At 40.5% G+C, this 23,890-nt stretch overlaps 1 protein-coding gene across 4 annotated transcripts in view; it reads right to left on the bottom strand.

Moving 5' to 3' along the window:
• The window catches only part of LOC147181016 (contactin-associated protein-like 4), a 76,584-nt gene that overhangs the window by 6,203 nt on the left and 46,491 nt on the right, over window positions 1-23,890 (bottom strand). For all 4 annotated transcript variants that reach the window (XM_086076830.1, XM_086076838.1, XM_086076846.1 and 1 more), the window contains 7 exons: window positions 21,032-21,159; window positions 16,780-16,950; window positions 10,791-11,009; window positions 8,961-9,200; window positions 8,435-8,674; window positions 3,964-4,097; window positions 218-305 (listed from right to left, as the gene is read on the bottom strand). In XM_086076830.1, the coding sequence (XP_085932956.1) occupies window positions 218-305; window positions 3,964-4,097; window positions 8,435-8,674; window positions 8,961-9,200; window positions 10,791-11,009; window positions 16,780-16,950; window positions 21,032-21,159 (1,220 nt within the window). The remainder of the gene's footprint in view (window positions 1-217; window positions 306-3,963; window positions 4,098-8,434; window positions 8,675-8,960; window positions 9,201-10,790; window positions 11,010-16,779; window positions 16,951-21,031; window positions 21,160-23,890) is intronic.

Genomic DNA, 23,890 nt, shown 5'->3' with positions numbered 1-23,890 from the left:
CTTGTTTGACTGACAGACCCCCCCCCCCATCCCCTTCACCCCCCAGCTTCCTGTTAAATTGGTGCATCTGAGGCATAACGATAGAGCCAAGCGTTATCGTCTTGTACCTTAAAGACAGAACTTATCAAAGTGGGGCAGAACCATATCTGAAGTGCGCATCAAGTTATTGCCTGCATCAGTGTAACAATGTTTCTTCCAACTATTTTCTTCCGCTCACCTTGTACTTTGCCTAGCAACAGTGACTTGATGCCATTGAATTCTCCGTCAGACGTCAAGTTGAAGCCTTCTATGGTAGTTTGGTCAATCTGGATAAGAGAAACACAATGTGGCCTTATGATAATCGCGAGGAAAGTGTTGATGAACAGTTGGCGACATAAGGACGGATTGTACCCTTCGCCGTGTCATTAGAATAGGTTGGCAATACCTTGCTCTCAGCAGTCGACCGTGGGACTTGGGGAACGCGCCTCGGCATGATTAGAAACTCACGTGAAAAGCATTCAATCAAGTGCGCAAAGTTCTACCAATGGAGGCGGTTTTAATGAGGGCAGAGGAAAGAAAGGCAATTTCTCCCATCAAAAATCTTAAACGTTTTAGCCATGTGACAGCAAAGATTTCAAGAAACTTTTTCCTGACGTTTGACTTGCGTCAAGTATCATTTGACTGCTTTTATAATTTAAGGGATTTTGTTAACATGCAATTTCTGCCATTAGGGGGGCATTTACATTTGGTTGAGTTCTGGCCATGTGGATTTGACGTCCTCTCTTATGGCTATTCATCAAACTTAGCTGTTATTCTTCACCAGTATGCTTAGTCAAATCCACAATTGAACGTTGGCCATCTGTCTGTCATCTGTCATACGTGGCTCAAATTTGGCATAATGGTCACTCCAAACCTAAATGGCAGGCCCTGTTTTTTTTTTGTATTTTTTCCAGGCATGGCTTTTGGTGGAAAATCCAGGTCCAGAAAGTAAAATTCCTGCCACAGTTTGCCAGGTGCTAGCTAGCTAGCAAGCTCCCATGGTGCTCATTTACCTGCTAGGGAGTTAGCTAGCTAGCTGGGGGTAAAGCCAAACTGCGGCAGGGTTTTTACTTTCTGGACTTGGATTTGCCACCTCTGCTTTTGAGACTCTTTTTTGCGTCTCCTCGTGCGAGGTGATTCTTGCATCCAGAGCTGAATTTTCCTGTCTAAAGGAGGAGTTCGCTTTTGAGAGACCCCCAGCAAAGTAAAAAATGACCTTAAGAGGGCTGTTCAAACCTCAATGAATGACTTCTTCTCTCTTTTCGGGAATGGCTTCTTAAGACTTTTTTTTGTGAGTCTCCTTGTGACAGACATGCCTACCAAATTTCATGTTGTGTGTTGAGGGCTGAATTTTCATTTTGAAAAACTGTAGCTTAGCTTAAGTGATCCCTAAAATGGCCGCTTGAAGTCAAAATTGCTGACTTCCTATGACTTTCCTGTCATGGCTACTTGACGTTAATGGGGGTCTACTCATGACACATATGCCTACCAAATATCATGTTGGTAAATGAAACAAGCTTCAGGGTTTGAATTTTCCAAAATCCATGAGCTATTTCATGTACTGTAACATCAGCATTTGATTTCCAGTTATCAGAAACTAATATAGACATCAGGCAGCTCCACACCTCTGTTTCGCATTCTTCTTTAACATGATCGTGTTTGTCAAGTCAAAAAACGAACATCTCCAGCTCTTCTTTTCCGAATCCCGGGCTAAACCTTTTCACAAGTGAACCGTGTCTGCGCTCTGCAGTATATCTCGTCAGACAGACGGTGAACCTTTAACTCCAGGTGACCCTGGGCAGCCCGGAACAGACTCCCCCTGCTCGGAAGTCCGACGTCGTTTGTGGGGCTAAAGCCTTAAATCCTGTCAGAAATCTTTTAAGTTCTTTCTTCAAACGGATGAGCCAGCCAGCCGGCTAGTCAGTTGGAGCTCCTTTCATGTCAAGCAAGCCATTCAAGTGATTCCTAGAAAAAAGATGCACTGAACGGAAGAAATAACGAACATAAATTACAAGCTTTAGCCAATCTTTTGTTCCCAGAACTTTACTCATATCATCAAGTCTTGTGATAAGCACTGTCTGATTGTTTTAAAATTTGCATAAGCACTTGGAACAATTGTGTTAGGAACAATGCTAATGATAAGGCAACACTCCAGGGCTGGTACAACGACATACACGTCACTATATAGCGATACAAGGTTGTCGTATAAGCATTGTCTTATCATTTTAAAGTTTGAACAATGATTTACAGTTTTAGCGACAAGGCTAATGCTAACTCAACAGGAGAAGTGGCAGGCTGGCCCACGAGAACGTTCATATCAGGAGTCCTGTGATATTTGTTAAATTCATTTTGACCTATTTTTTTTCTCTCACTAAAACTGGCGTAAAGTACAGTAATTGATTAGATAATAAAATCAATAATACAATAAACATTTTTTTTTACTATTTCATTCTTAAAATAAAATATTTGAAATATTTTAAATTTACATTAGATTTTTTTACAAATCCAATCGACAAAAAAAGGCCCATCTTTATGTTTTAACGTTAGCGATGATGCTACTGCTAACACAACAAGAGAGGTGTCCAAACTGGTCCAATAATGGCAACGACAGAGACACTTTTGACCTGATAACAGTTAATAACAATCTAGCGTAGCATCCGCCCAATAGTGGCAGATGTTTCTTATTTATTGCTGCTTTAAATACATATGATTGATGTCGCAGGAGACGCGATTAGAAAGACGTTAATGTAGCGAGAGAAGGTCACCTTGGGTTTCATCTTCTGACAATTAGACGGCGAGATGACTTTATACATCATCGAGTGCCAAGAAAATGATGAATATTTCATCAGAGGCGCTTCACATGTTCCTGATGCAACTTTGTCATCTCGATGAGGGCCGGTCGTCGTAACTCTACAAAAATGGTAACGATTAAGTGAATTATGTTGAAACGAGACTTGGATGTTGAGTTTGCCAACTTGGCAACAAAGTAAAGCAGCTGCATGTTTGCGTCTTCAAAGGATGTTAATGTGTATTATTTTTATTTATTTATACATTTGCTTTGATGTGAGAACAAAATGGCTGGATTCCTGTTCAGTTTCCGGCATGGCTTCTTCAAACGTCTTTTCGTGTCCTGTTACGAAAGATATACGCCCCCAATTTCATGTTAGTGTGAAATGGCCGACTTCCTGTTTAATTTTAGGCATTGGTTTTTTAGACGTTTTTGTGTCCTTTCAGAACAGAACAGGTGTTTGAGGCTAATCTTTTGTTATTTTGTTTTAACTTTCTAGGTGGCATGACAGAGTGCTGCTTCACACCAAAATGGCTGACTAATAATTCAGCTTCAGGCAAAGGTTCTTGAGACGTTCTTGTTCTTCCCTTTGTGATAGACATTCCCACCAAGTTTTATGTCAATTAGATAAATTGGCGTCATGGGCTAGTTATTTTTAAACTAACTCATTCACTCCCAGCCATTTTCACTGAAGCAACCCCCTTCGCTCCCGGCTGTTTTACTGGATTTTGACTAATTTTGCAAGGTCCAAAGATAATTCTGTTCTATTGCTAGAAAAACATGGGACATGGATTAGAGTCTCCTCTTTCATCAGGAGAAATGTATATTTGCAGCAATTAGCATTAGAATATAGCTAAGGATCATCATTATTCACAAACCTGTTAAAAACACTGGGAAAAAGAGCTTGTTGCAACATGGCCCTTGCTGATCTCTTATACTCTACTGCCACCTGCTGGCCATTTTTTGTAATAACTACCATTGCTTTAAGCGACCTCTTTATGTCAGAAGCTGTATCAAAGCCTTCTGTATGTGCTAGCATAAAAAACATTAAAAAAACAACAACATATAAATAAATTTTTGTATTAAAGTAAAGTATTAAAAAACTTATTAATGAGTTCATAATATTTGTATGTTCAATTTTGTTTGTTTCGCGTTACCTGCAGAGACACGGCGTCCATCACTCTGCTGACGAGCACAGTATGCAGACGACCGTCGGCTAAACCCTTGAGTTGGCTCCTCAACACTTCGGCTTCCTTGCTGCCGTGGAGCTTGTAGCGCACTTCCAGCTTATCTGAACACACACACACACACACACACACACACACACACACCCACACACACACACACACACACACACACACACACACACACACACACACACACACACACACACACACACACACACACATACACACAATTTCAACCGTTTCTTATTTCTTATCTTGCCCAAGCATCCCTTATTATTATTACAAAGTTGCATCGTTCATCCGAGTGCTGAATCTCAATGAGGAGCTTTGCGTATTAAAGAGGATTAGAGCTCATTGCCTATCAATAACAGTAATTAATTTTGTTAATATTACACCGGCATTAGGAGGAGACTTAACGGAGGTCTTTGAGGCAGCGCAGGGATAAAACACATTGTCCTTCACATGGACTATTTAGAGCCGCTTTCAAATACGCTAATTAATCCCGTAAAGAAGAGCGCTGGGCTGGGAGGTTATTTTTATAACAGCAAATGGATGAAACAATACACCGCCCAGAAAACCTTGCCAAGATTTTAATAGCCTATTTAGCATACGACGTTAGCATTTAGTGCTATTTTAGTAGCACTTGATTGGACTCCGCTCTAAAAAAGACAGACGGGAATAGCACCCAGTTGAGTGAAGACCTCCGCGCCAAGGTTGAAATGTGAGCAATTTGTTTGGGGTCATCAAACTTGCTCTGACAAAAATGAAAATTCTGTCAAACATAGGTGTCTGGGACAAGCAGTAGAGATCTGACAAATGGACAAGTTGATTTTTAAAGGATCCCCTATAGTAGTTGCTTCAAAACTAAATTGCAGACCTGCTGTACGTTTTCAGGCTTTTCTGCGGGCCTATTTATGATACATACTGTAAGTAGTTAAGCGAAACTGGCTTCAGGCGCTGATTTCCTTATTTTGGGGATCCCCTAAAATAAAACCGATCCTGTCCACCAATCTCATCTCCTTTCGCAGAGGTCTGAAGAAGTCAGCCACTGCCCTCTTCTGCTGTGAGATGACTAATAGGCTTTCCATTTTTATCTGAGAGAACTGCTTTATGTGTAGTTAAAACAGCCTGTGTGCTCTGTTTCGCAGGTATGGTTCAATGTTTTACAATAGAACAAGATAAGAACATTGAAAGTGTTGGTTAATGGTAAAAATCAGGATTGCAAAATTGGGATCAAAGGTCAGGCTTTTTAACTTAATCGTTTCACTGAAGCAACCCCCTTCGCTCCCGGCTCTTTTACTGCATTTTGACTGATTTTCAAGGCTCACAGAATATTGCTATAAAAACATGGAACCTGCCAAAAGAAAGATTAGAGTCTCTTTTTTCATCAGGAAAAAAAAGTATATTTCTGTCCGTTTCTGTTTTCCAGCAATTATCATTAGAATATAGCTTAGTTTCATCATTAAATAGAACGTATTTATACGTTTTCGGGAGCAAATGAGATCAGTGACTGGCCAGAAAATTGTGATCTGTGCTCACCTATAAATGAATCATAATTTCACTAATCTTTCTAGTATATATGGTTCAAATTCGGTAGCAATTGGACAGAATCTCAAAAAAATTTCTGCTTCAAACAAACATTGCAGACTTCCCGTTTATTTTTCAGGCTTACCCTTACAAAAAAGTAGTATACTTTAAGTACACAATATACATTTATTTTTCAAGTATACTTATTCTTGTACTAAAATAAACTTTAAGTAAACTCCTTGGGCCTAAATTGGCCCATTTTAGTACACTTAAAAGTATACTTAAGTATATATAAAAGACATTAATAAGTATACTTTATAGTATACTTATAGTATAGTATATTTAAGTACACTATTAGGTATACTTAAGTCCACAGTTCAGTTTACAGCACAAAGCCCAGTGGTGAATTGACGGGATCAAACCGGCGAACTCTGGTACCAAAGGTAGTGACCTTAAACTATCCAGCAATATGACGGTTAGGGCTTTATAAATAAATGTAACCTAGAATTTCGGTCCGTTTCTTAGACAGCGAGTGCCTTCTAAGTATATACGACAGTATGTAAACTTTTAGTGTATGTTTCAGTATACTTAACATTTACTTGCTGGAGTATACGCCCAATAAGTACAAGAAAAGTAAACTGGAAGTATACTTTCCTTTTTTTGACTATACTTCAAGTATACTTAAATATACTTATTTTTGATAAGGGTTATCTTCTTCAGACTTTTTGGGGGTCTACTCCAAATAGATTAATCTTCAAAATTTCATGTTACCAAGTGAAAGTGGCTTTGAGGGCTGAATTAAAAAAAATTCAACATCAGGTCTTTACTACAGTAGCGTTTTATTGCGAATCATTCTTTGTCACCATACTCTGCCCAGTGCCCACAGACAAAGACGAAAACTAAAATGTTTATTTTAACACTTCAGCAACACTCACCTGTCTAGTAAACGAGCTTTCAAATTTACTACCAGTTAGAACGTTAATCTGTTTTTACACCACACATCAATAATGGACGCCTCGCGTTGTCCGGTTAGCTTCTGTTGCTAATGGCGCTACTGTGCTGCAGTATCTCAGAATACAAAAGAGGAGACGTTTAGCGTCAACCTTGATGTGGCCATAAACACAAACAGTCGACAAAGTTACGTGAGAGTTTTATTGTGACCTTCCGTTGAAAAGCGCTGGTCATGTCTCACTAATGACACCAGTGGACTTTCCCTCCTCGCAGCCCAGGCTAAAAAGCTAATAACGGGTGCAGCTGGAGCGATTAAAAAGGCAACAGAGGCTGACAGGATGACTGTGGCCGCAGGAGGAAGCGACTGACAGAGCTTGATAGGATTGCTAAAGTGAAAGAAGAGTAGAGGAAGACGCGGGAAAAAAGGGGGGGGGCAAGGGGGTCAACATCAGGTGAAGACGATGCGCTTGGTCAACAAGATAAGACGGGATGCAGTAAAGATGAGCGTCTGAGAAGAAAATGAAAGGTGAGGATTTGACGTTTATTTTTTATTTTTTGGGGGAAAATCATCAAACTTTGATGCCATGCTCCAACCACATTACAGAGTAAAGGCAGAAAAGCTTTGCAATTTAGCATCAACCATGTGTCTAGCTAACGTCCTCGTCATTAGCCTGTTGAAATACAAGCCTTGGAATGTGCCCAAAATGGCTGCTTCAAACAATGTTGGCTGACGTCCCATACCATTTTTAGCATGGGTCCTTGAGACTTTTTTGCTACCAGTTATGATAGACATATGCACCCAATTATGTGCTGATAGGAGAAACAGGTGTCAGGGGCTGTTTTTTTCCCCTAGCTTTCCAGGTGGTGCAGCTGAGTGTGAAATGGCTGCTTTAAACCAAAATGGACGTCATCTTCACTTTCATGCATGGGTTCTTAAGATTTTTTTCATGCAGTCAAGATAAATTCTACCAAGTTTTGTGTTGATCTGTGAAACTGGTGTAAGGCCCCCCCCCAAAAAAACTTTACACGGGAGCTACAGAATGCAAAAGGGCTCATTTGAAGAAAAAAAAGAAGGCCAAATTCCTGTTCAATTTCAGGCATAGGTGCTTGAACCTTGAACATTTTTCATGTCCACCAAATTTTGTGATGATCAGTGAAACTGCTGATTTTTAAAAATTACCTTCTAGGGTACAGATGGATAATTTAACTCATTCACTCCCAGACATTTTTACTGAAGCAATCCCCTTCACTCCCGGCTGTTTTACTGGAGGCCCACAGACTATTGTGTTCTATTGCTATAAAAAAACATGGAACCTACCAAAAGAAAGATTAGAGTCTCTTCTTTCATCAGGAAAAAAGTATATTTCTATCTGTTTCCGTTTTGCAGCAATTAGCATTAGAATATAGCTAAGTTTTATCATTATTCACAAATCTTTTTAGAACTGTGAGTAAATGAGCTTTTTTTTCAACATGACCCTGGTTGATCTCTTTTGCTCTGCTGCCACCTGCTGGCTGTTTGTGTAATAACTTCCATTTCTTTAACCGTTCTTTGCAGTATGCACTAGCAAAAAATAAAAACATAAAAAAACATATTTATACGTTTTTTGGGAGCAAATTATTAAATGATGGAGGGGGGGGCATACTTTTTCATCAGCGCTAATGGGGGTGCCATATAGGACCTCCCACTTCCTAAACAGATGCATGACACATTTTTTTAACAGGATATAATACATGCCGGCCCACAATAACGAAAACCCCATATAATTGATGCTCATTGAAATGCAATAGGAAAATTGGGGGATTTTTATTTGTTTGTACAACCCCCCACCTCCCCCTCCCAAAATTTTCAAAATCCGCTGATATGTGCCAATATGCAATTTCACATTAAAAATATGGGCTGGCTCCAAAACAAAAAAAATCTTCTAAAACATTTTCGTCAGGGTAACAAAGTTTTTTTCCTCACCATGCTTGTTGATGAGCAGCGCCAGGTACTCGCGCTGGTACGATGACACGTAGAGCAGCAGTGCAGGACTTTGGCTGGTTCGGAAGCTCAGCGACACATTCTCCGCTCTCAGGCTGACATCGGACAAGATGGAGGATGGCGACGGTAGCTTTGCGCTGACGTTCCCGCTGCTCCGCTCAGAGGCGTCCAAGTGGAAAGCGTAGCGGACAGATGTTGTCGGCTTGAAGGCAGCTGACATCTCTGGAGAGAGGACGCAGATTTAGTGTTGCCCATCACCAAATTTGAACCATCAATAGATGGTTCCAATTTGTAATGGGCTACATTAGCTTAAAATGGCCGCTTCAAAACAAAATGGCTGACGACCTGAACATTTTATCATGTGCGTTTTGATTCCTTTTTTGCGGGTCTACTTATGATGGACATTCCCACCACATTTCAGCTTGCCAAATAAAAGTGGATTCAGTGGTAGAACTTAAAAAAATGTCCCGATCTGACATAGAACAACTAACTAGGACTGGACGCTCACCCGTATGACAGAAGACTCCGTCATAAGCCGACTGGTTGCAGTCGCAGCGGAAGCCGTTGTTCCTCTCCATGCAGCGGCCGTGGTTGCGGCATAGCGCTCCGTAGCTGTCGCAATGACCCGGACAGCCGGGCCGGACGCCGGGCGTGATGCGCGCCCTTTCCTCCAGGTCCAGGGTGGCGCCGTTGAGCTGCAGGGAGCGGATGCAACCACGGAAACCCTTCTGGCGGGATGCTGTCCCACCTACACGTGCATATGATCATTATTATTCGATCATTTTGACACATGCTTATGATGTGTTTAGGATTTATGCTTTTATTTCATCCTAATTTATTGTCCTTTTTTAACCTTCGCAATTTTGGGGGTAATTACGTTAGCCTTGTTTTAACGTCTACAACTTTTGGGAGATTTACTGTATTGTATAAATATATATTTTTAATGTACCCAGGTTTGGGGGATTTATGGTAGTTTTAATTTAACACGCACCAATTTTAGAGTTCTTACTATAATCTTATTTCAACCTGCGGTCATTTTTATGGATTTAATTAAGTCTTACTTTAAGCTGGTGCAATTTGAGGAAAAGTTATTTCATTTCCTTCTAACCTGCGTAACATTAGGGGAATTTAAGGTAGGAAATGCATCAATCCTATTGCACCAAACCGTTCCCACTCTCATATAATCTTTGGGATCAAGGGTGGCGGTGAATAATGATGCTTCATATCCTCTCCGGAAAACAAATCCACCGGAGTGCTCAGGTAAACACGTTTGGCACATTACTGGCTAAAATCAATATATTTTCTGCCGCTTCCTGATGCAATCTGCTCACTTGTTGACGGACATGAAGTGACGTCCGTGCTGAGATTTGCACAACAATAAAACCTCACCGATGGATTTAGCTCTCTGAAGATGGACAAACAGCGTCAGCGTCGAAGTGGTGATAAACAGACCGACCGGTGGCTGTATTGATGAAGTTTTGTCGTAGCTCGTTAATGGCTAATTACATGACGGACTTGATTAATGACCTCTACCCCCTGCGGTTCAGGTGGTTCAATTAACGATTATTTTAAGAGCCTCGCAAGAATAAATCACATTGGGAAGTTTATTAGCGAGCCGTGCTGACTGGAGCATTTTTCTTATTTGTTCTGTGGTTAGGGAGATAATGAAGCTAAGCTAACCAACACAGGGGCTAAAATCTAATGCCCTGTTTGTTTCTACTTAGGAGTTCAGTTCTGTATAGCACAGTACACAGATTCAGGCATTTGCATTGCATAGGGTATATTAATATTTTACAGTCGCACAAAGACAGGGTCAGGAGCTAATAAAGCTAAGATAATAAACGTACACATCAAACATTAACGACTTACTACCACTGAGGGGTTTGGTTTGGGATGGGACATACATTCATGGTAAAGGATTTCACAAATACTTTTCAATTACACACAAGTGAGAGTTCGATCGAGCCTACATTTGTTAGCCGGTAGTTAAAGAAGCTAAGCTAATGAGAAAGTCCTGTTTAGTTCAGGTCGGCTCGGCGTGGTATATATACATATTAGGGTAAACATTCATTTGTTAAGTGCCTAAAACACAGGAGCTAATGAAGCTAAGCTAAAAAATAAAATAAAAATGTACGCACTACACACTTACACCTCATGGTTCAGTTCAGTTTGGTACGGTACGATTATTCGCTAATTTCTGTTGCAAATGGTATACTAATATTTCACACTTGCACAAAACTGAGAAGCAAATGCACATTTGTTACGTGAGAAAGAAGTTAATAAACATTTCCCCCCCAAAAAATTTCCACCTAAGTGTTCATCAACTTGATTGTCTCACCGATGAAGAGCTGGCTGTTGAGCTGCAGGTGAACGTGTCCGTCGGCAGGTGCCTGGCGGGTGGCGGCGGGCATGGCGTCCAATCGCAGCGACGCCTCCTTCACGTTACGTTCCACGCGAACCCGATGCCAGCGCTCGTCGTTCAGTGGGGAGTTCGAGTCCACGCCAACTTCCAGGGGACCGTTGCCCACGTCGAAGGAGAACAGAACCCGGGTGGGAGCTGGTGGCGGACAACATAGAGATCATATTTATTTTGTGAACAAATCACAATTTGGGTCTTCAATAAAAATGCAATCTTTTTTGTTAAACTTGTTAGAGTCTAAAATGTCCTTCACGTTTAAAAATTTTGGAGGGTAAAATACTTCTTAATTGATTTTTTTGTTAACAAAAATACATACATTCATTTCATTTAAGACAAAATTGCACTGTTCCGTACGTCAAAGTTTACAAACTCATGTTTGTTGGTGTGAATCGAATACGCTGAACTCTCTTCGATGAACTTGATGCACTTGTAGCTGTTTTTGTAAAATCTTTCATTTTGTCAGAATTGACATAGCATTTAGTCTTAAGTGAATTGAGTTACTCTGACTTACGTGTGTGGTCACGGAACAAATCAAGCTCGTACCTCAATGCACCGCTATATTGCCGAATCATTTTGCCGAAATGAAGCACTATTCTCCTCATCCATATTTACACCTCCAAATCTGCTGTTTTTTCATCATACACAGCAAAATCGTCAGTGTTAGATTAACACCGAGAAATGTAAACTCTAACAGTAGAAAAGTGTTGATATGTGTCCACACCAGTGAGTGTAAATCTGACACTTTCCAAAATGTTATTATTTTTTTTTTGTTTACACTTAACCAGTGTTACTCCAACACTGTATATTGTTAAAAATCTACACTGGTAAACACTGAGTAGTGTTGAAAGTACTCTACACTAGTGTCAGTGTCAATTTAACTCAAACTACACTTTTACTCTGGTAAAAGGTATTTAATTTACAGGATATAGCCAGACGCGTATTTAGCCCTTTTTTGGGGGTGCTTTTTTTTTTAACAAGCTAGAAACTTTAAAATTAATATTTAAACAACGAAACGACAGTACACCCCCCATTTGATTGAAAATGGTTTGATCCACCTTGACTCCTCCCACCTGTGCTTTTGCATACAAGCGCAGGCGTGCGAGCGGAGCACGTTGTCCACCTCGAGTCCAGTCACCGGGTATGTTTGTCTCGTTTTTCATTGGAGTGGCCGGTGTGAAACCATGACTCATATAGGGGTGGTTATAAGTTCATACCTGAATTGTCTAAATGAGTGGTTCTTAACCATGCAGCCATACCGTTCGCATGTCGACCTTGTGCATTCAACATACAACAATAAATAACCAAAACAAGTCAATTTTGGCTTTTCATGGACTAACATAGGCTGAAATTCAGGCAACGTGACAACTGTGTCCAAAAACACACCCGCGGGGGGTGGGGTGGCCGGGTACGACGTGCCTCGGCCATTTTCTAGTTGAGTGAAAGTGTTCCTTACTTTTACCAGGATATGTGAAAAGTTTCTTACCTTCTACCACTCAACACCAACACATTATTTTCATTACTAGTCTGCTTTTTTGCTTCTCAATCATGTTGCTACTTGCTAATGAGGAAAACAAAAGTTAATATGAATGTCTCTATTGAGCTGCTATTGGCTAGCATGCTAACATGTGTGGCGTGTGTGCGTGCGTGCGTACGTGTGTCTGGACAGAAGAAAGTAGCGTCATGGAGTAAGTCATAGACATGAGATTGTTTTTCAGCAAACAAAAGCGCCATTTTGAAGTATTTGCATTAAAGACAAGATGTAAAAAGGCAGACACAAACAGTGCTAAAGTCAATTTGTTTTGTTAATATGTTCTATATCACATGTGTCAGGATCCGGTCCTCAAGGGTCTGAGTCCTGCATGTTTTCGAGGTTTCTCTACTCCAACGCACCCGATTCAATGATCAGGATCATTATCAGGCTCCTGCAGAGTTTGCTGATGAGCTTAAATATGAATCAGCCGTTTTGAACAAGGGAAACCTCTAAAACATGACTCAGGCTATGTCAAGACGAAAGCAAAGCTGGCTTCGTTCCTCAAACAAATCTCGTACGCACAGAAGCGTTTCAAGACTTGCGTGTGTCTAAAAGAAGACGCTGAGGACGTTTAACGGCTGTAATGTATATGCCAAGTCTGGAGTGGCGCTGTAGCGCAGCCACAGGGAGTTAGCGGAATGTGAAGAAGACAAACTTTTTTTCCTAACTTTATTGCAATCTACAGAAAAAACATGGCTTTGCATGTATCAAAACAACATGAAAAAGACGAACACAGAAGATGTGACAATGGCGGGTGATTGAAGTAAAACACCGCTTCTTGAACGTGGGAATAAAGAAGCTAAATATTTTGCTGCAAAAGCATAAGCAAGCTAAGGAGGCTGCGCAAAACGACTACCACATGGCTATCCGCCATTGTTGTTGGCAGACTGACGGTTCACGCGCAGTCACGCGAGAATGGGCGCTTACGTCATCAAACTGCGACAATACGTCGTCATCGAGCTGCGACCATTACGTCATCACTGGGGGAGTATCCTGCATGTGGTGTCCAGACGGACGCGTACGAGGCGCAGTATGAAATCTTTCCACTCTGGAGCCCGCTTTCAAAAGTGATCGGTTTCAAGCTCCGAAACGGCGCCATCGTGTGGACGAACGGTTTAAACGGTAAGAAACTCGTGAGGATACATTGAAACGGGCTTTCGTGTGGACGGACTGGGCCTCAGGCCCTCGAGGACCGGACTTTGACACCACAGTTTTATATGATGTGTCTGCACGTGACCCATACACACACTTGTACATGCATTATTATTAGTATTATTTTGTATTCAAGCGCATTTGTTTTTAATGTGTATGTTAATGTACACAGTAAAGACAAGTATAGTCAAAAAACAAGGGAAGTACCCCCAAACTACGACAAATTACCTATCACATAACCCCCCCCGCTATCTTTGTAGCACCCAAGCACCTCAAGTTTTTCCTCCTTACAAGGCCCTCAAAGCGCTTTTGACTAGCGATGACACGACACGGCATCAGGAGCAACTTTGGGGTTCAGTATGTTGCTCAAGGATATTTTGACATAGTTACACTGGCCTGGGATCAAACCCATGCTCTCAGGATTGGGAGACAACCACTCTACCACTGAGACACACTGTCCCGACAACAACTGGATTATCGCTATTGAAATGTCAACAGCAGGCTGGAAAATTGGAAAACTTCTTCACTAGAAATGAGGGTGTGGTCAATTTAACACTCATGTTAGTGCTATTCGGGTTACACCCAACATCCACCCCGACATTGAGGGAAATTTACTCTGACAGTGTAAATTTAACACCGACCGATTCGCTGCGCATGTACAGTACGACAATACGGGAAAAAGACAGTGACGAGCCTTGCGAAAGCGACTTCTGGGTGTCATTTCGATGTGATTTAGTTTGCATGAGAATGAGACGGTTGTTTACGACGTGAAACTTTGACGAGTCCGCACACTTTCATTTGTGGCGCCGCCACGGTCGACGTGGGAATTGAAGGGGACAAAAACAGCAGCTAATGCAGGGACGCCCCGGGGAAATCACGAGGTTCCAGCTCGGAATACTGCCGCTCCGCTCCCATCGCGGGGTAACTCTGTCGCCAGGCTCCCGAGATACGGAGGGAGTCGGAATATTGTTTCGTCTCCTCCTCCCGCCCGCCGCCGGCGTTCTGCTTGGCCAGCACTCTGCTAAATCTTTCAGGAGGCCGACACGCTCCGGAGGCACTCCGGCACGCGGCGATCCATAACCGGCCTGAGGCAATTATATCAACAGCGCAAATGAAAGTGGTCACACAATACGGAATAGCTTCTTCTTCTTCTTCTCAAGCCCCGGAGGCTCGGACTGGTGCACAGATACCAGCCTCGACGCTTGCAGAAATGGAGTCGAGTGTCAGGCACACAATTGAAGTAGCCCGAGGAGTGAACCCTGAGGGACTCCGTAGTAATAGGAGACACAAACACCGGATCGAGATTAGCTTTCCTTGGCGCTGACGCTTTGTGTTTGTAGTAGACTCCAGGTACTGGTAAAGTTGACAAAACCATGTACCTAAGGTGGATAAAGATGAAATTGTCGTTATTTAAAAAACTCAGTTTTTTTAGAGAGATTAGTTTACGATGCGTACAGTATGTTAACGTCCTGTAATCTGATGAGACTTTAGTGAAAAGAACGTGTTTTCGTAAACGTTGAAAATTAATTGCCTTAAATGTTTATGAAAAACAGTTAGCTTAGTTAAAATATATATATATATTTTTTAATCGAAGTTTACAAAAATAAGTACATCAGGTTCATCAAAGACTCTAAAACATGTTTCACATTTACAAAAAAAATCTGTTTGTAAAAGATCCCAAAACTGATTGTTAGTGAAAATTGAGGCTGGGATTATCGAGTCCTCAATCGATTCGATTTCGATTCACAAGAGTTCAGTTTGATTCGATTCAATTTTTCTCACAATTTGATACAATTCACTCCAATTCAATTCATTATTGATTAATTATGGAACATCAATTATTTTTAAATATCAAGGACATGATAAAACCTCCACAAACATTACATTCCAAATAAAATTTTGCAGACACAGTAACTAGTTTAATGGAAAAAACAAATCAAAACGTGTTATAATCAGTTATGTGTTACACAAACATTGACATCAGCAAAGATGAGATGAAAATATTTTCATAATTCTAATTCAATAATTGTAAATATAAATTAAAAATATTCAGAATTGTCTTAAAGTGCAATAAGTCAGGTCTTCCACAAATGTAAGAAAATATGTTTGAATTCATCTGAACAGCAAATTCCAAGAAAACAGAAAGCTACAAAAAAATTGGCCTTTAATATTATATATTTTTATGAGTTTATATAAAAAAAGAGATATTAACACTTAAAACGATTAGTATCGATTATTTAAAAATTTTAAACAAAGCCCTATTTTATACCCCACACATTTCTTGAATAAGCAGGAGATACACTGCCAATAAGCATTTGCACCGCAAAAATATTTATTTTTTCCTTTATTTTTTTTTAATCGTAGAATCTGTGAATCTGAGGGTATTGAACCACAAATATGCAGATGTCCGCTGTAATCCATTCCAGCCCCTCCCCAAACAAAAAAACAAACAAAAAAACAAAAAAAACAAAAAAAACTTTTTTTTTTAAATGTGTTTTTAAATTAGCAAAACAGCACTCCATAATACTGTACTTTAAAAAAAAAATATATATTTAATTAAATAGGATGTAAAGATTTTTGTTGTGTTGATGTTGATAAATTCCTGCAGTGATGTGGACACAAATGAATAAGAGTTTCACAGCTAATGTAAGTGACCCAACAACTGCTGTATTATTAGTCATTTTTGGCAGGAGAAATTATGCGTCAGCATTACACTAGCGATTTTAAGTTATGTTGTTATGGTATTCTAAAAACACAACATGCATTTCACTTTGTGTTATGTTTAGCTTGACTGTAAACTTTGATGGTATCAAACGGCCTGAAGAATCTTTTTTGAACAATCTGCCAAACTGCTGCTTGATGAAAAGAAGTGGCAATGTTATATGTTGGTGGGAAGTATTTTTATTGTCTGGTTATTCTTTGTGAAAGGTACCGCTAAACGGGACCAAAGCAGATTTGGGGTCAATAATAATAATAATATCGAGGCGTAACCCAGGCGGGTCAGTGAACGTGAAAGGCAGTCGCGGAAGACGGGATGGGGTTGTGAAGTGTAACACCTGACACTCAAGGATCCCATCATGGGATTGTGTATCGGCTATGCGAACGACACGGCCCTAATGCGGCACTTTTGCAGGATCTCAGCCTGAAACAAGCTAAATGGGCTAATTTAATTGTCTATTAATACATATCACGGCATATTGGGCAACCTCTGAGGCGCAAACTCACAGCTCAGCTCGATGCGAATGAAGTCCCTGATGCCCAGGTTCTCCAGGAAGACGCCGGAGGGAGCGCCGGTCTTGAACAGGAAGGAGATGTCGGCACTCAGCTCGCCGTGGAACGTCGGGAAGTGGAGGTAGGACGTCTCTGTGGCGAAGAAGGCAGCGTTCCAGAAATTCTCTGGGGGGAGCGAATGATTGGAATCATGAATTGATGCATTTTTAATGATTCAAGAATGGATTTATACACTGATTGAAGTGGCACAATTGAGATGTGAGTCATTGGCAGCGTAAAAAGAAAACAAATATACACGGACTTATTTTCTGACGCTTCGATTGGGAGTACTTTTTTTTATTACTCTTTTTGCGTGATTCTTCAATTCAGACTTTGATTCGGTCTCTTCATTTTGGATTTTCATTCAGACATTTGCATAAACGATCTCGTTTGTCTGACTTGTCTATGGCAATTCTCCAATTTTGACTCTCCTTTGCCAGACTTTCCCCCCCAAGACCATTCTTCTCTGACACTTCGGTTCAAACTCTTCTTTTTAGACTTTGAGGCTTCTTTATAATTTTTTTCCATCCAACTATTTGATTCAGACCTTTCTTTCCTCACTTATCTTCTAAGACACACTGATTCCCATTTTTGCTTTCAGGACTCATCTTGACTCTTTTTTTTTGTCTGACACTTCAATTTGGATTTTTCCAAGCAACAAGTTTACAGGCTAATTTGTTGTTTAACTCTTCTCTGACTTTTTGATGAAGATACATTTTTTCAGACTCTTTGACTCTGACTCTTCTTTTCAGATTCATTTTTATCAATTCAATTTGGACTCTTCAATTCTGACTCTTTGATTCTCTTGTTTGCACTTGTTTTCATTCATACTCTATTTATTTGTAGATTTTTTTAAAACAATTTTTATTAGACTTTTTGCTGTTGTCAAAAACTGACTTTTCGAATCACACTTAAATTTGGACTCTTATTGTTTAAATCTAATTTTGTGAGACTCTTCTTCCCCAACTCTTTCATTTAGAATCTTGAATCAGGACTCCCTTCATAATGAATCTTTTCCTACTCTTTTCCTACTTTCTGACTCTTCTCATCCAGACAATTTCTGACTAATTTTGGTCGCTTTTGAACCGGACTGTTCTTTCCAGACTCTACTTTTCAAACTTCTTTCCTGACTCAGCTTTTCCACATTTTCTTTTCAGATTCTCCTTATTCAGACTCCTTTCCCAACTCGTCTTTTCTGACTCTTCTTCTAGACTCCAAACATTAAATTACATATCATAAACATGAAATATGAGAGGTGTTTAGACATCAACTATGATCTAAATGTGCACTTAAAGCTGCTCCATGTAGGAAATTGAATTTTGAATTGCCAATGCCACATGTGGTCGAAAAATGAAACTGCACACTCCCTAAAAAAAAAAGAAAAAAAGAAAACAAAGAAACTGCACACTCCGTTCTTTACATGCAAGCTGTTTGCACTTCTGAGAACTCAACAGTGGCTGGAATCGTCATAACCAATTAGCTATGTTTACAAAAGTAAGAAAAGTTTTATACAATTCTTGTTTGAGAAACTGTAGGTCTACAATATACTTGACATGATACAATTCATTGTAGTGGCTTGCCGTAGCTACAATAGTCTATTGTCACCGAGGAAAATAAGGCGACATCTAGCCTGAATGCAATGCCACGGAATGAACCGTCTTTTCTTCATAACATCATACATTTCAATTTCATCCATTTTTGGCTTTTCTCTCATGCTAAATGTCGCCGTGCACTTCACTTTCATCCTCGGTTACGACCGAAAAGTGGGCACGCTTGAGGCAACTGATATTTGAAAACAACACAACACATATTTTGTGTTGCCAGTATCATCACTTCTCACCTTTGGAGTAGAAAGAAAGACATTTGTGCATCACTTTTCAAGCCCAAGTTAGATCTCATCTCTCTCCACCGCTCAAATGCGAAACCAATCTTGTCTTAAGTTCTTGCCTGACGTCAATCTTTTTGTGGCACTTGTCATGGTTTTCCTTTTTTTCGTAACTGCGGGTGTCTGGGGAGTGCTAGATGCCGATCTTTTCCGAGCAAAGGTAGAATCCATTACAGCGAAATACTGGTTTTTCTCACCTCATTTGAAGTCATTTCTTCGTTTGTCAACTGCGGCTTTAAGATCGTGCACTGTACTCGCACGCGCACAATGAACGAGCCTGACACAGATGCTGCAGTTACGCTTTGGGCCAGAGGTGGCAGTCGCGAGTAAAAAAAAAAGTGACAAACTGCACAAAGATCCTTTAAGTACCATTAACGTGACGTTTTCACAAATCAGACCTTGACACTAAGCAGCAAGTGGACGAAACCATTTTTGTTTCTGAAACTGAATTATCTTTATCTCCACCATGTTACAAACAGAAATTCATTTAGCTATAAATGTATGTGTTTTTGCATAGCGACAAAAGTTGAATCCAACCTCTTTTAACTCTTTTACTGCCAAAAACGTTAAATAACGTTTAGTAAAAATCCACGGAAGGGCGCCAAAGACGTTAAAAGACGTTCACTATGGTTTTTTTTGGTTTTTTTGGAAACGGGTGGAGGAAAGCCTTGGGCAGCTGTGCTGAAAGTATCAAGCAGATCTAGTTAGTATAATGACTCGTTTTGGCCCCTAGATGGCAGCGATGACTCTCTTTGGACAAGATTGGGTGGGCGTCAGTAGAAGACGTGAGGCAAAGCTAGAGTGTTGAGGGGAGAATGGCTGAGGAAGCGAAAATGGCGACCGGTTGCAAGCAGCTCACGCTTGAGCATTTTTTCAAAGACGGAAAGCATCGATCAATACTAAAAAGTGCATTGATGTCGACGATGATGATGATGGTGACTCCGAGCTTGACGCCGAAGTTGGAAGCGTGGACGCGCGACTATGATCACGTCACAAAGCCTCACCGGCTAGCGATGCTAACGCCGGAAAACGCGGAGCACAACCGAGCACACAGGCGGACTTTCAATCGGACGATATAGGAACTGAAGGACATGAGGGAGCGAGACGTAACTGTAGCATGATCCTGATAGTAGACTTGATGGCAACACACACTGCAGTATATACTTGCTATTCCCCGGAAAAAACGGCCAGCAAGAAAGTGTAGCGTCTGCACGCGAAGAGGCAATCGCAGTGAATCTAATCTGCAAATCCTGTTGCGTCTCCTTGCACGCAGGGGACTGTTACACAAAAAGAAAAACTGTAGTTGAAACATCCACATAATTGTAAATAGTACCACAGTTGCACACATTTGTAAATAGTTTGCCAAATTGTTGTGTCAAATTGTTACACTGTTGAATGTAAATAAACATATTTTGCTATCAAAAAACACTTTTTCATTCTTGGTGGTAGTGTTTTATAGAAGTAAAGCACTATTTAGGTGTTTGTGGCATCATTCATGGACAAAAAGAAGTGTAAAATTCACTAGAGTGCATGAAATTACATCGTTTCACTAAAAGCTTGATTTCTCCGTATTTTGATCCAAAACAAGCGCATTTGGATGAAACTAACCATTTTCTATTGTTGATTACTGAAGAACGGAATAAGGTAGAAACAAACTTTTTTTTCTGATGAAAGATGAGAGTTCAATCTTTTCCTTCATTTGGTAGTATGTGTGTTTCCATAGTCCAAACAGAACATTTTCTGTGGACCTTGAAAGATCAGTCAAAATGCTTAAATCGGCTTAAATCCCTTTTCTGAAAACGTCTGGCAGTCAAAGAGTTAACAAAAAAATAGCATTGTGGCCATGTCAAAAATTATTTTTAGTATATGCCGCGGGCCGCCGAAAATGCATGGTGGGCCGCAAATGGCCCCCGGGCCGTAGTTTGGACACCACTGAGCCAGAGCGCGAGTACCCATTGTGAACAGCTGAGGTGCTAATATGCTAATTATAAGTCGTTTGAGCCATATATGGTCAAATAGAAAAAGGCTAATGTAAATATATTTTTGGACAAAATCCTACATAGAGCAGCTTTAAAATCTGAATTGGAGATGAAATCAGAGATGGATTCTTGGTCTTGCACTGTAACTCCATCTTAAAATATCATATTCATATGCATATTGTATGTGGGACTCAAACCTGTGGCCTTTTTGTTACAGTCCAACTGCTTCACCACTCAAGCGCAGTCATCCCCATGTGACTACGTTTAACTCATGTATGAATGTTTCTGCGCGTTTTTCCACTGTACGCATAACTTATTTATTTCCATAGGCGACTGGACTTACTGTCGCCATGGCAACGCAGCGGCCCCACCCTGTACGCGGCCTCCGCGCCAGGCCGCCGCACATCGCCCAGTGCCAGGGACCGCACGGGGAGGCTCTCCTTGTGGACCAGCAAGCCCGAGTCCTCAGCCCTGCAGGAAGGAAAATATGTACGGTATACAGCATGATTATGACATTTGCTGCTTTATTATTCATACTTATCATGTCATGCTTGTCTGTGCTAATTCAATCCAGGACCAAAAGGTAGCACCTTGTATAAAATATTGAAATATGGAGCCAGTAGAAATCGAGGTTTGAGCTGAGAAATGACAGGAAAATGTAAAGCACAAGTACTAACAGTGTGAATAAAACATGGGAGGTTGCAAAGAGCAAACGCAGTATGTGCAGCCTCATAAAACTTTTACGTTCGGTTAGCTGAAGACTGTAAAATGTTCTGCATTGTTGAGGTAAACATTGAAATCTTAGGTTTGTGCAAAACATTCACAAAAACAACGTTCAATGTTTTAAGGAAAGCCATTTTTAGGTTCTTGAAGGTTCTTGACATATGGTTGGTATTTAGGGGAAAAAAAAGGACGTGTACATATTAGATCAGTTAAAGTATTCAACGTTTACATTTATGGTTGTGTTGTATACATCTCTAATATAGCACATTTACACCTTATTGGCTGTCACACCATGGTGAGGTTGTCTTGTCATTTCCTGTTTTATTTTGAAAATTCTGACTCCTTTCGTTTCAGGTCACTTGCCCTCCCTCGTGTGGTGTCAGTGTCCATCCTGATTCCTGATTGTGTCCACCTGTTTCCCATTACCCTCATGTGTTAAATGGTCTGCGTCTCCCCTGTCTTGTGCCTAAGTGTTTTCGTCAGAGCCACTCAAGCCAGTCATAGTCCTCAGCCTTGTTGTCCTGTATCTAGTCATAACTTTTGTTTGTATTTTTGTATAGCCACAGTATGGTTTTGTTTAGGAATTATATTGTTTGTTTGTAGTTTAGACATCTTCCCTTTTTGGAGCGCCTTTAGTTAACTTTTAATAGCCTTGGTTTTTTCCCTCTAAACGAGGAGTTTTTTTTGTTTAATAAATATTTGCCTTGGCCTCAAACCCCTATCTCTGCGTCTGAGTCCTAAAACTGCCACGTCGTGTCATTGCCGCAATATTGTCACCATAATGTCTAATAATTGATGTTCTATACAGGCCTAACATTATATTCATTGGTTATACACCTCTCATGTAGCAATCGAAACCTGTCCAAATATGGTCAATTTGTTGTTTTTCACAAATCGACAGCATTGGTCTGTCCCCATGTCATCTGTTATTTACACACATTATTAAATTTAAAGTGTTGAAAATGGCTTGAGAACAAATCTATTCACTATCTTGGATCTTGGACACTTGAACGGTCTGAGAAGTGTTGAAAAACTCCGCCTCTTCCTTCACTCTGCGGGAGCCATGCGTCATTTTGCTGCCTCAAGATTGAAAGTCTGGATGGTTTTCTTTTTTTCTTTCTTTCTTTTTTTTCAACAAAACGGAGTTAAAATTGACGAGATAGAGTAAGCCTGTTTTATTATAAATGGATAGCTGTAATGCTTCAATGCAGAAGGAACAAGTCAGCCATTAAGGTGCAGTAAGTGAGAGCAGCTTAATTTCCGCCAAACATATTGCTTATTGTCAGCTCATCGATTTATCACTCATTGTCCGAATTTGAATTTGATTTCAATACAACTCTAATAAATCATAATACATGTATATGCTTTTCTAATGAAAAATACATTTTCATGCATGCAGATGGATTTTTGTTGTTGTTTTATGCCGATCTCCAGTTTATCGAAAGGATGAGTTAATTTTTTTTATTTTGAAATGTATAAGCACAGCTGGTCAAATGTAAAAGGGAGATAAATGGTATTGAAAATGAACAGCATTTTTTTTTTATTGTCCTTTGTATCATGATTTGAGGAGGCAATTATTTTGTAAATTGTCTCATGTAGCTGTATATTTATTTGCAGTGGAGTATTTGTTCAAGTATTTGCTTACTGTTCGTTTTTGTGTTTTAGAAGCCCATGTGGGATGGACAGTCACCTTCAGGCTTGGGGAGTAACGGAATACATGTACCGCCATTACGTAATCAGATTGCAAAATTTTTTTAACAGTATTTCACAACAGTTACAGGAAAAAACATGTCATCTGTTTACAGGTACATTTATTGAAATTGGGGATTACTTCGAGGGATTACAATTTCTACGATGAGAAAGAGTGCGAAAGAGGGTCGAGAGAGAGTGCGAAAGAGGGCGAGAGAGAGAGAGAGAGACAGAGCGAGAGAGCGAGAGAGCGGGAGAGAAGGACAGGTTGAGAGAGAGCGCGTGCACGACCGCGTGAGACCGTTGCTACATGTCGGGGAGCAAACGAACTGACTAGTCGCGTCCTCCACACGCGGGCAGTTTGAAAAAGCTTCACGGACGGGAGGAGGAAATGGCGACCGGTACTCACTGGAACTTAATCGGAGCGAAAGTTTGAGCTGAGAGTCCAGCGGCATACAACGCGCTGTAGGTAGCTTCTTGCTAGCTAGCCCGCTAGCCATACAACCGTAATGTGAGTTACACCTTCCAAACAAATCTTCCTCCCACCAATTCAGTTCATTTTGCAGTTGATGTCACACATCGTCATCCTCATTGGATGACTATCTATCCATCCATCCATCCATCCATCTCAAACTGTGACGTGTGGTTGCTTTCAGTGACAGTTCGAAAATAGCATATTGCCTTTAATCAATCAATCAATCAATCAATTACATGCTTTTTAATTACACAAGGATTGTTACTATTTGTAGGCTGCCCGGGTCCCTATCACCCGCAAATAGCAGGGGCACAT

This window comes from Leptonotus elevatus, chromosome 1 (genome assembly GCF_054856555.1).
Source record: "Leptonotus elevatus isolate MCC_2025b chromosome 1, RoL_Lele_1.0, whole genome shotgun sequence".
NCBI classification, from domain to species: Eukaryota; Metazoa; Chordata; class Actinopteri; order Syngnathiformes; family Syngnathidae; genus Leptonotus; species Leptonotus elevatus.
The sequence above is the reverse complement of the archived record's forward strand: the minus strand, read 5'-3'. Positions and strand labels throughout refer to the sequence as shown.